Below are 13,493 nucleotides of genomic sequence, written 5' to 3'. Positions count from 1 at the left end.
TCAACAACAAGTGGGACACAATCATGAAGTGGAACGACATTTATTGGATATTTCAAACTTTTTTAACAAATCAAAAACTGAAAAATTGGGCGTGCAAAATTATTCAGCCCCTTTACTTTCAGTGCAGCAAACTCTCTCCAGAAGTTCAGTGAGGATCTCTGAATGATCCAATGTTGACCTAAATGACTAATGATGATAAATACAATCCACCTGTGTGTAATCAAGTCTCCGTATAAATGCACCTGCACTGTGATAGTCTGAGGTCCGTCAAAAGTGCAGAGAGCATCATGAAGAACAAGGAACACACCAGGCAGGTCCGAGATACTGTGTGAATAAGTTTAAAGCCGGATTTGGATACAAAAAGATTTCCCAAGCTTTAAACATCCCAAGGAGCACTGTGCAAGCGATAATATTGAAATGGAAGGAGTATCAGACCGCTGCAAATCTACCAAGACCTGGCCGTCCAGGTCAGCTCATACAAGGAGAAGACTGATCAGAGATGCAGCCAAGAGGCCCATGATCACTCTGGATGAACTGCAGAGATCTACAGCTGAGGTGGGAGACTCTGTCCATAGGACAACGATCAGTCGTATATTGCACAAATCTGGCCTTTATGGAAGAGTGGCAAGAAGAAAGCCATTTCTTAAAGATATCCATAAAAAGTGTCGTTTAAAGTTTGCCACAAGCCACCTGGGAGACACACCAAACATGTGGAAGAAGGTGCTCTGGTCAGATTAAACCAAAATTGAACTTTTTGGCAACAATGCAAAACGTTATGTTTGGCGTAAAAGCAACACAGCTGAACACACCATCCCCACTGTCAAACATGGTGGTGGCAGCATCATGGTTTGGGCCTGCTTCTCTTCAGCAGGGACAGGGAAGATGGTTAAAATTGATGGGAAGATGGATGGAGCCCAATACAGGACCATTCTGGAAGAAAACCTGATGGAGTCTGCAAAAGACCTGAGACTGGGACGGAGATTTGTCTTCCAACAAGACAATGATCCAAAACATAAAGCAAAATCTACAATGGAATGGTTCAAAAATAAACATATCCAGGTGTTAGAATGGCCAAGTCAAAGTCCAGACTTGAATCCAATCGAGAATCTGTGGAAAGAACTGAAAACTGCTGTTCACAAATGCTCTCCATCCAACCTCACTGAGCTCGAGCTGTTTTGCAAGGAGGAATGGGAAAAAATTCAGTCTCTCGATGTGCAAAACTGATAGAGACATACCCCAAGCGACTTACAGCTGTAATCGCAGCAAAAGGTGGCGCTACAAAGTATTAATTTAAGGGGGCTGAATAATTTTGCACGCCCAATTTTTCAGTTTTTGATTTGTTAAAAAAGTTTGAAATATCCAATAAATGTTGTTCCACTTCATGATTGTGTCCCACTTGTTGTTGATTCTTCACAAAAAATACAGTTTTATATCTTTATGTTTGAAGCCTGAAATGTGGCAAAAGGTCGCAAAGTTCAAGGGGGCCGAATACTTTCGCAAGGCACTGTATATAATGTATTCAAATACTCAAGTATCTGCATCATGTAACCATTAACCAACATGTCACTTTGTTTACAATGAACCGATTTAGGCAGAGGCTACAGAGCAGAGCAGACATACTGTACGATGAGCTGTTTGGTTAAATCAACAGACCGATGTGGTTCCTATAGGCTATGTTTTGAAATACTTTGACCAACTCACAGTGGGGAGAAATCCTAACAGGCTGACAATGAGACGATGAGCTTTGAAAATCATGAATTGGTCTCATTTTATTATTTGTGTTCATAATAATGGACATCAGTTCTTTCAGCCTTATTGAACGATGTTCAAACTGCTTGTTGTAGGTAATAAAGCTTTTGCCTGTAAAACTTTGAATATTGCTTGAAATTTAGCAACATAAATAATGGTGACAAAAAAAGGCACAGTGGGTTCCCAAACATAACTATTTAAATAGTCCATGTTGTTTTCTTTCATAACTCTAGGATATAATCTAGCTGCAAAACACCGACAGTAAACCTGTAAAGAAATGCATTGAATTACGTTTTCCAGGTAAAATTGTGTAGACTACTCTACATTTTGTACGTTTAAACTCAAAACAATATACTGTTTTTTTTTTTTATTGTTTAGTATAGGATTGTATTGTATTGTATCGTGTTAACTATTTTAAATGCAACTCTACACACTCTCAGCAGGACGTGGCATCACCAGTTTTAGCCCAATATCGATGACACAGGATGGCATGTAAGAGAGAGGGATCCATCCAAACTTGGCGTCCCAGCCGGCACTGTAGCGGGTTCGGGGGTAGGAAGACATCAAGGCATGCTCCATGCAGTTAGTCACTTTACTCAGGTCAGAGTCACAAGATGCATTCATGATCAACCGTTGGATTTGGATGTCTGGATCGGTTGGGGAGGGGAAAGAGGATATTGTTAAAACTGTTAGGAATTTGTACGGCCAATGGGAGGACTACAGAGGAGAGAAGAGGAGAGCAGAGGAGAAAAGAAAAGTGAAGAGGAGACGGGTTGAAGCCAGAAACCAATTGGACGATAAGCTGGATGTAGCATGATAGCCAGGATGGTAATACTACGTATAGTCTTGAAACAAATGTCAATGGGATTTTCTACTAATGAGATTTAGCAGCAAATTCCATTGACACTTAAACAAGACTAGAGGTTTTAACCAGGGGTTGGAACAAAATATTTTCCAATCGTTTCGTTCTGAACAGAACTATCATTTTTGTTCATGCCATTCCACTGTTCCGACCAGTAAAATAAAGTTCTGGACCAGTTTCTATTGTTATTTTCTGTTCTTTTTTTTAAACCTCCTGAAATCGTTAAGTTTTTTTTTTTTTACATTTAGCTTGACATTACTTTCAAATATAACCCCCCAAAAAAATATTATTATAAAAGAACATTAACTGGTTCCCACACTTTTTAATAATTCTGTTCCATAACAGTATAGAGAACTTTCGTCCCCAGTTCTGATTTGATTCCTCCCCCCAAAAATGGGGTTCTGTTCCCTGAACCGGTTCCAACCCCTGGTTTTAACCCTGTGTGTGAAGGACAGGACCATGGTTTATTCCAATGTCTCATCTGACAGATGACATTCTTCTTCTGCTACTTCTACTGCTACTACCACCACTTCTACTGCTACTACCACCACTTCTACTGCTACTACCACCACTTCTACTGCTACTACCACCACTTCTACTGCTGCTACTACCACTTCTACTGCTACTACCACCACTTCTACTGCTACTACCACCACTTCTACTGCTACTACCACCACTACCACTTCTACTGCTGCTACTACCACCACTACCACTTCTACTGCTACTACCACCACTTCTACTGCTACTACCACCACTTCTACTGCTACTACCACCACTTCTACTGCTGCTACTACCACTTCTACTGCTACTACCACCACTTCTACTGCTACTACCACCACTTCTACTGCTACTACCACCACTTCTACTGCTGCTACTACCACTTCTACTACTACTACCACTTCTACTACTACTACCACCACTTCTACTGCTGCTACTACCACTTCTACTACTACTACCACCACTTCTACTGCTACTACCACCACTTCTACTGCTGCTACTACCACTTCTACTACTACTACTACCACTTCTACTACTACTACCACCACTACCACTTCTACTGCTGCTACTACCACTTCTACTACTACTACCACCACTTCTACTGCTGCTACTACCACTTCTACTGCTACTACCACCACTTCTACTGCTACTACCACTTCTACTGCTACTACCACCACTTCTACTGCTACTACCACCACTTCTACTGCTACTACTACCACTTCTACTGCTACTACCACCACTTCTACTGCTACTACCACCACTTCTACTGCTGCTACTACCACCACTTCTACTGCTACTACCACCACTTCTACTGCTACTACCACCACTTCTACTGCTGCTACTACCACTTCTACTGCTACTACCACCACTTCTACTGCTGCTACTACCACTTCTACTGCTACTACCACCACTTCTACTGCTACTACCACCACTTCTACTGCTACTACCACCACTTCTACTGCTACTACCACCACTTCTACTGCTACTACCACTTCTACTGCTACTACCACCACTTCTACTGCTGCTACTACCACTTCTACTGCTACTACCACCACTTCTACTGCTACTACCACCACTTCTACTGCTACTACCACCACTTCTACTGCTACAACCACCACTTCTACTGCTACTACCACCACTTCTACTGCTACTACCACCACTTCTACTGCTGCTACTACCACTTCTACTACTACTACCACCACTACCACTTCTACTGCTGCTACTACCACTTCTATTACTACTTCTACTGCTGCTACTACTACTTCTACTGCTGCTACTACCACTTCTACTACTACTACCACCACTTCTACTGCTGCTACTACCACCACCACTGCCACTTCTACTGCTGCTACTACCACTTATATTACTACTACCACCACTACCACTTCTACTGCTGCTACTACCACTTCTACTACTACTACCACCACTACCACTTCTACTGCTGCTACTACCACTTCTATTACTACTACCACCACTACCACTTCTACTGCTACTACCACCACTTCTACTGCTACTACCACTTCTATTACTACTACCACCACTACCACTTCTACTGCTACTACCACCACTTCTACTGCTACTACCACTTCTACTGCTGCTACTACCACCACTACCACCGCTACCACTTCTACTACCACCACTTCTACTGCTGCTACTACCACTTCTACTACAACTACCACTTCTACTACTACTACCACCACTACTGCTACTACTACTACCACCACTACCACTTCTACTGCTGCTGCTACTACTACTATTACCACCACTACCACTTCTACTGCTGCTACTACTACTACTACTACCACCACTACCACTTCTACTGCTGCTTACACTTATCCAGGTATTTGTCTCCGTAGCTGGCCTTTACTTCAGGTGTGAGCTGGTTCCACAGGCGATGCAGCTCTCTCTCAATGGGATCCAGACTGGTAACCGCTGTCTTAAAGAAACCTGGTTCAATGATGCACACCTTGATCCCAAAGTAGTGGATATCCCTCCTTTGGAAAATGTAGACATCAATGCTTGGTTGACATACATTCTCTAAAAACACTATGTTGCTCTTTAACATTGTATAATTTTGTCTTATCGAATATTGTAGCTCAGTGAAATACAGTAGATTAAAGCAGACTATAATAATCTATGAAAGGTAAATACCACAATATGGGTTTGGTTGAATTGAGCTTCGTGATGACTACTATATGTTGTTGTGATAGTACCTGGAATAATTAGCCGGCATTGTGGGCTTACAAAGATCCAAACAAACTATAGTAGCCTACCTGAGGCAGTCTGAGAAGGACTCCACAGCGAACTTAGAGATGCAGTATCCCCCTCCGTTAGCCGCCACCCTACCCAGCACTGAGGCCACGTTGACAATCCTCCCCTGGGCCTGTTTGATGAGGGGCAGGAAGGTGAGGGTCATCTCTATCACCCCCGTCATGTTGACCTTCAGGGTACTGGTATAGTCCTCCATCCTCATCCACTCTGTGGGACCCATGGGCAGGGAGCGCCCCGCGTTGTTCACGATACCCCACAGTCCTGGGAGAGGACGAGAGAGAGAAATATGAAGATATTGTTATTATTTAGTCAGAAATGTTTTCAGCTTTGTATTCACTGTGTATTTCAAGTCACATGCATCTGTTTTATTTGACACAACTGCTGTTTGAGTCATGGTTACAGCCTTAGGGCCAGGATAGGTTACAGCCTTAGGGCCTCTCTGACCAGACCAGGATAGGTTACAGCCTTAGGGCCTATCTGACCAGACCAGGATAGGTTACAGCCTTAGGGCCTCTCTGACCAGACCAGGATAGGTTACAGCCTTAGGGCCTCTCTGACCAGACCAGGATAGGTTACAGCCTTAGGGCCTCTCTGACCAGACCAGGATAGGTTACAGCCTTAGGGCCTCTCTGACCAGACCAGGATAGGTTACAGCCTTAGGGCCTCTCTGACCAGACCAGGATAGGTTACAGCTAGGAAACAGAGATACTAATCAGGAATATAGGTAGAAAAAACTCCTGGCCCTAGCAGTGAGTAACATAAACCCAGATGGTTTCTCACCGTTATCTCCAACCTCCTGCTTGGTGTACTCCATAGCTTTCTGTATACTGCCGGTGCTCGTCACGTCTAGGAGAACCGTCTTCAGGTACGGCCCAGTCGCCCTCTTCAGATCATCAGCCCCTTTGTCTGTGAGACACCCAGCTATCACCCTGAACCCCCGTCGGTCTAGCCTCTTACAGAGCAAGTTCCCGAAGCCAGAGTCGCAGCCCGTCACAAACACATACTTCTCCTTGATATCCTCTATCTCCAGACTGTCTCTGTACAGCCAGCCTAGCGTCCACAGAACCACGAAGGTAGAAATGCCATACAGCCATAGATTATCCCTACTGGGAAGAGGAGAGCACAGTGGGAGGTTGTAGGGTGAAATAGGATGTTGATATTTTTTTTTTGCCCGATGTCATGTTTTTCTTTAGCATCACACCGGGCAAAGACCTTACATTAACATCAAATCAACATCTACGTTTGGATGGTATTTGATTGAGTTGTCAACAAAGATGAAATCCACTTTGAAGCCGACCAAACCTTGAAGTCCCTGAATCGTTGGTTTGTGCTTGAAATGAGACAGAAAACTCTATGTATGTAGATGGCTTCTTTTTTTGCAAATGCAAAATAATAAAATACATGGATGTTCAACATCAGCTACGTTGAAATATGACATTGATAGAATTTCATGCAGATATTTTGACATTCTTATGACATTGATTGAAAAGTGAGTGGGTGTTTTCATGCGGGTTTACATAGGCTTATTTCCAAAAGAACATCCTAGGAGTTAAATGGAATGATTAAATCTTACCCTAAATACCGGTACACAGAATCAATATCCATGATGAGGTCTGGGAGAGGATTTCATGGAGGTGTAGAAAAATTAATCCCTGCAGGAAGTGTTAGGAAATAACACACATTACAAAATGTTGTCAACGCTACCTGAGCAAGTCGTTCAGTCAAACCTGTCACTGTAGTCTACATGTCCTCTTGTAACATTGTATGTTGATCAGCTCCTATATCTCTGTGCTTATTTATGTAAATATTCACTAAAGTGGTTATTGCCAGATACATGTTTGTTTGCCTTTTTCGGATTCTCCATGACGTTGCGGCGCCCCTCCCCCGGACCTTGTTTATGTCCCAAATGGCACCCTATATAGTGCGCTACTGTTGACCAGGGGCCATATGACTCTGGTTAAAACTAGTGCACTATATAGGGAATAGGGTGTAATTTGAGAGGGGCTCAACGTCATGGAGAATCCAAAAAAAGGCACTGACATTATCTCAAATGTTATCTGACACTTGGCTAAAGTTTTATTTTTCATCATGACAGCAGAAGACTTTACAAATCATCGTAAAATCTTTGATGAAAAAGGGGAACATTTTCATAATTTTATCCTTCAAAGAAAATGGACTAAAACCCAAACATCCAGTGAAAGCCCCCAAAAATAACAACTCAGTGGAATCTGGAATACACTTTACCAGATGGCCTATTTTGACAAGGATCAGTTGAATCTGACATCTTAAAACACGTGTTTTTGGGCTTTCCAGTGAGGTATTTAAAGAATGATATGCATAATATGGGCAGTTGGTTTCTTCAGAGCACATGAGGAGTCTTGGGATAAGGCTCTTATAGATCTTATGAAACAAAGAGGCACTGGAACGAGGATAGGGGTTTAAGGCAGGGCTTTGATTGTTTTGTAGCAAAAACCCATTGCCTCTCTTCAAGCTATTTAAGCCTCTCAAAACCTATTAGCCTCCCGGCAAACTTATTAAGCCTCGGGTGGAATAGATTGGGACATCCTGGGATCACACGGAAGAAAGGGACATACTGTATGTAATCAAAGGTGCACGGAGGACCAAGGAGGATTTTGGGGGTACAGACAAAGACACAGACACAGATACAGACACAAACACACCAATAAGAACACCTGTAGGAGGGGATATTGCCTGGTACACCTGTAACTACAGTATGTTAGCCATAAAATCACTCATTAAATGTACATCACATAGGCCGACCAATTTCAATCATCACATCTCTGATATGTGATGGCAAGGGGACAGTAACTAGTGTGATGGCGAGGGGACAGTAACTAGTGTGATGGAGATACTCTTATCCAGAGCGACTTACAATTAGTGAATTAATCGTAACATAGGTGAGACAACATTTACCTTTATTTAACCAGGCAAGTCAGTTAAGAACAAAATCTTATTTTCAATGACGGCCTACTGTTCTGCCTGTTCAGGGGCAGAACGACAGATTTTTACCTTGTCAGCTCGGGGATTTGAACTTACAACCTTTCGGTTACTAGTCCAACCACTAGGCTACCCTGCCGCCCCATATCACAATATCACAATCGTAGCAAGTACATTTCTTCCCTCAAAGTATTTATCAGTAATTTAATTGCATGGTCTTTTTGGTCTCATCTCCTGTGCTGTGAACACCTTCCCATTTACACACACACACCAAGCCCCTCCCATTTACACACACACACCAAGCCCCTCCCATTTACACACACACACACCAAGCCCCTCCCATTTACACACACACCAAGCCCCTCCCATTTACACACACACACACCAAGCCCCTCCCATTTACACACACACATCAAGCCCCTCCCACTGTCACTCACACCAAGCCGCTCCCCCTGCTACTCACACCAAGCCGCTCCCCCTGCCACTCACAGCAAGCCCCTCCCCCGGCCACACACCAAGCCCCTCCTCCTGCCACACACCAAGCACCTACCCCTGCTACTCACACCAAGCCCCTCCCCCTGTTACTCACACCAAGCCACACACACCAGGCCCCGCCCCCTGCCACTCACACCAAGCCCCTCCCAATGCCATACACAACAAGCCCCTCCCCCTGTTACTCACACCAAGCCACACACACCAGGCCCCGCCCCCTGCCACTCACACCAAGCCCCTCCCAATGCCATACACAACAAGCCCCTCCCCCTTCTCTGACAAATGGTTTCAACTCGCTATTTGCATTTCAGGTTTGGTCCAACAGAATATGGACAACAAGACACAGTGAGACATTATTGTACATTATTGTACTGTCTCCTCAGATTGAGAGCAGAGCAAACACTACTAAAACGGGAGTATCAATGAACATTGATTCTGGAAAAGTAATGCTAAGTTTGTCGCACGCGGCATTGAGGTACCACGTACCGCTAGCAGCATTTTAGCCAAACGACTGTTATACTAGTGGTCTAATCTGTGTTTTTATAAATGAGCAATAAGCATAAAATACAATTATACAAGGAATTGGTATGTTCTCATTCTGAGAAATAAGATTTCAACAATTGACAAAGTGGACAGGCTAGCATGCTGTTGAAACCGTTGGAGACAGACAGAAGGGTGTGTTCATAACAATTCAACTGTTCCACCTTGTTAGCTAGCAGATAGATCCAAGTCGGATAACAAAGATCAGCTGGCTACTCACTAGCACGTGGGCTTGTGCTTGAGATTATTGTTTAGGAGACATTTTCTATATAAATACCTGCTTTAGTTAGTCATTATTAGCGTATGTGCATTATGCATGGTTCAGGCTGTGTTTGTAACAAAAATGTTATTTTCATAAACAGTCTTGAAAGTCAGATCTGTGATTATTGCAACAAAAAAAAAGGTTTAAAACTATTTGTAATTGTTAGTAGGTCTTATGGATGTGGAAGGCTTATATTTAGCCTATGTATAAATTTTACAACCCCTGAATTCATTAGATTATTGCTGATTGTTTGAAAAGCAGTGTATTTGACCTTTAATTGTACAAACAAAGCTTATTTAGAGATGGCATAACAGCAACAACAAATGGAGATAAGAACTTTTAGGCCATATCGCCGAGCCACATGACAAAGCTGAGCATATGAAACTGTCCTTATTTACTCCTCTCCCCTCTGGATAATAACATTTGCAAATCAGTGCAAACTCTTAGAAAGCCCGGTCCATTTAGAGCTTAACATTCATGTAAATAACTCAATAATAAATACTAATATATTACAATGGACACATGTCATGCACAAGAACCAGCTATGTCACCTTGTACATATCTAACAATACTTTAAAGTTTGAAAGATTGGTTAGCAATTTACATGAATCAGTTTTAATTATCTGATGAATATGTTAGAACTGCCAACCTACCTTATCCCTGAAATGAAAATGCCAACCTACCTGTTATCAGTGGTTTACTGTAGGCTCAGGTCTACCTCCTCTTCTCTCTCTCCGTCTCTGACAGTAACAGTTTGGTCCCTGGAGCCTGTGTTGTGTCACTGTGTGTGACTGGCAGAGAAAGAGCTTTATCCCTGTAGTTTATCCTATAAGACAATCTGCAAACTGTGTGTAAACATGGACTGTGTGTATGTATGTGTGTGTGTACATGGACTGTGTGTGTGTGTGTGTGTGTGTGTGTGTGTATGTACATGGACTGTGTGTGTGTGTGTGTGTGTGTATGTGTGTGTACATGGACTGTGTGTGTGTGTATGTGTGTGTGTACATGGACTGTGTGTATGTGTATGTGTGTGTACATGGACTGTGTGTGTGTGTGTATGTGTGTGTACAAGGAATGTGTGTATGTGTACATGGACTGTGTGTGTGTGTGTGTGTGTGTGTGTGTGTGTGTGTGTGTGTGTGCGCACATGGACTGTGTGTGTGTGTACATCGGACTGTGTGTATGTGTGTGTGTGTGTGTGTATGTGTATGTGTGTGTACATGGACTGTGTGTATGTGTATGTGTATGTGTGTGTGTACATGGACTGTGTGTGTGTGTGTGTGTGTGTGTACATCGGACTGTGTGTGTGTGTGTGTGTACATGGACTGTGTGTGTGTGTGTGTGTATGTGTGTGAACATGGACTGGTGTGTGTGTGTATGTGTGTGTACATGGACTGTGTGTGTGTGTATGTGTGTGTGTACATGGAATGTGTGTGTGTGTATGTGTGTGTGTATATGGACTGTGTGTATGTACATGGACTGTGTGCGTGTGTGTATGTGTGTGTACATGGACTGTGTGCGTGTGTGTATGTGTGTGTACATCGGACTGTGTGTGTGTGTGTGTGTGTATGTGTGTGAACATGGACTGGTGTGTGTGTGTATGTGTGTGTACATGGACTGTGTGTGTGTGTATGTGTGTGTGTACATGGAATGTGTGTGTGTGTATGTGTGTGTACATGGACTGTGTGTGTGTATATGGACTGTGTGTGTGTGTGTGTGTACATGGACTGTGTGTGTGTTGGGAATAAAGACAGGTGGGAAGGAGGAATTATGGGCCCAGTAACTGCAATACATTCAGGGACCACTAAATTCTGGACATACATTTATGTGATTTAAAAACAAAAAAAATGATTAGTTCATGTCAAGACCAATCCATGGAAAATGTACATCTACCACTAGACTTTCATTATGTAACTGTCAGTATGTAACATAGCACAATTGAGAGCATCCTGTCAGGCTGTATCACCGCCTGGTACGGCAACAGAACCGTCCGCAACCGCATTGCTCTCCAGAGGGGGGTGCGGTCATCCCAACACATCACTGAGGGCCCGGTCAGCCCAACGCATCACCGAGGGCCCGGTCAGCCCAACGCATCACCGAGGGCCCGGTCAGCCCAACGCATCACCGAGGGCCCAGTCAGCCCAACGCATCACCAAGGGCCCGGTCAGCCCAACGCATCACTGAGGGCACACTGCCTGTCCTCCAGGACATCTACAACACCCGGTGTCACAGGAAGGCCAAGAAGATTATCAAGGACCTCAGCCATTCGAGCCACGGCCTGTTCACCCCGCTACCATCTAGAAGATCATCAAGGAGCTCAGCCACCCGAACCACGGCCTGTTCACCCCGCCATTTAGAAAGCGGAGACAGTACAGGTCCATCAAGGCTGTGAATGAGAGACTGCTTCTCCAGGCCATCAGACTGTTAAATAGTCACTACTAGCCTTAAGTCACTGTTCTAAATCAGCTACAACCCCGTTCTCTACCCTGCACCAGACTGCTGCCCCATGTACATAGCCATTGAACACGGGTCACTTTCATAATGTTTACATACTGTTTTACCAACTTCATATGCATTTACTGTATTCTAGTCATGGCTCATCCTTTATAACTACTGATACACACACCTTTTCTATTAATATACTGTCTTTACACGCCATTATATATCCTGAACTAAAATATAAAACGCACATCCAGCAATTTCAAAGATTTTACTCAAGAGTTCATACAAGGAAATCAGTCAATTGAAATAAATAAATTAGGCCCTAACCTATGGATTTCACATGACTGGGAATACAGATATGCATCTGCAGATACCTTTAAAAAGTAGAAGAAGAAGAAGAAGAAGGGGCGTGGATCAGAAAACCAGCCAGTTTCTGGTGTGACCTACATTTGGCTGTTGATTGTGGCTTGTGGAATGTCGTCCCACTCCTCTTCAATGGCTGTGTGAAGTTGCTGGATATTGGCGGAAACTAGAACACGCTGTCGTACACGTCGATCCAGAGCATCCCGCACATGCTCAATGACTGACATGTCTGGTGAGTATACAGGCCATGGAAGAACTGGGACATTTTCAGCTTCCAGGAATTTTGTACAGATTCTTGCGACACGGGGTCGTGCATTATCATGCTGAAACATGAGGTGATGGCGGCAGATGAATGGCACGACAATGGGCCTCAGGATCTCGTCACGGTATCTCTGCATTCAAATTGTCATCGATAAAATGCAATTGTGTTCGTTGTCCGTAGCTTACGCCTGCCCATACCATAACCCCACCACTCTGTTGACGTCAGCAAACTGCTCGCACACGCGACGCCATACACGTGGTCTGCGGTTGTGAGGCCGGTTGAACGTACAGCAAAATTCCCTAAAACAACATTTGAGGCGGTTTAAGGTTTAGAAATGAACATTAAATTCTCTGGAAACAGCTCTGGTGGACATTCCTGCAGTCAGCATGCCAATTGAACGCTCTCTGAAACTTGAGACATCTGTGGCATTGTGTTGTGTGACAAAACTCTGGTAAAAGTTAGTTGGGCTCATCGCCTAAGGTTGAGATTCTTGTTGTATTTTAGATCAATTTGTCCATTGCAACAACACAAAAGTCATGTCAGAATTTATGAAAGAGAGTGGTTACCAAACAAGAATGTGATTGAGCTCCAATGCCTTGTGACGCAACATTACTTTGTTCTGTAGCTGGATTAACTGGTATCTTTCTATCGTTGCTTTATTGTGTTCTGTAGCTGGATTAACTGGTATCTTTCTATCGTTTCTTTACTGTGTTCTGTAGCTGGATTAGCTGGATTAAGTGGTATCTTTCTATCGTTGCTTTACTTTGTTCTGTAGCTGGATTAACTGGGATCTT

At 43.5% G+C, this 13,493-nt stretch overlaps 1 protein-coding gene across 2 annotated transcripts; it reads right to left on the bottom strand.

Annotated features, from left to right (window-relative positions):
• Positions 1-1,743: 1,743 nt before the first annotated feature.
• On the bottom strand, positions 1,744-10,479 carry LOC110529045 (retinol dehydrogenase 7-like). Of its 2 annotated transcripts, none has more exons than XM_036984189.2 (6): positions 10,316-10,479; positions 6,954-7,032; positions 6,161-6,486; positions 5,383-5,641; positions 4,940-5,103; positions 1,744-2,396 (listed from the first exon to the last, which is right to left on the bottom strand). In XM_036984189.2, the coding sequence occupies exons 2-6, from the start codon at positions 6,983-6,985 to the stop codon at positions 2,176-2,178; spliced, it is 1,002 nt and encodes a 333-aa protein (XP_036840084.1). In that variant the 5' UTR covers positions 6,986-7,032; positions 10,316-10,479; the 3' UTR covers positions 1,744-2,175. The 2 variants fall into 2 exon arrangements, with proteins under 2 accessions (XP_036840084.1, XP_036840085.1); XM_036984190.2 differs by having other exon boundaries at positions 6,161-6,483; positions 10,316-10,425.
• Positions 10,480-13,493: the final 3,014 nt, after the last annotated feature.

Source organism: Oncorhynchus mykiss, chromosome 7 (genome assembly GCF_057628025.1).
Source record: "Oncorhynchus mykiss isolate SJ-2025 chromosome 7, ASM5762802v1, whole genome shotgun sequence".
Lineage (NCBI taxonomy): Eukaryota > Metazoa > Chordata > Actinopteri > Salmoniformes > Salmonidae > Oncorhynchus > Oncorhynchus mykiss.
Note: the sequence above shows the minus strand (reverse complement) of the source record. Positions and strands in the feature narration are given on the sequence as shown.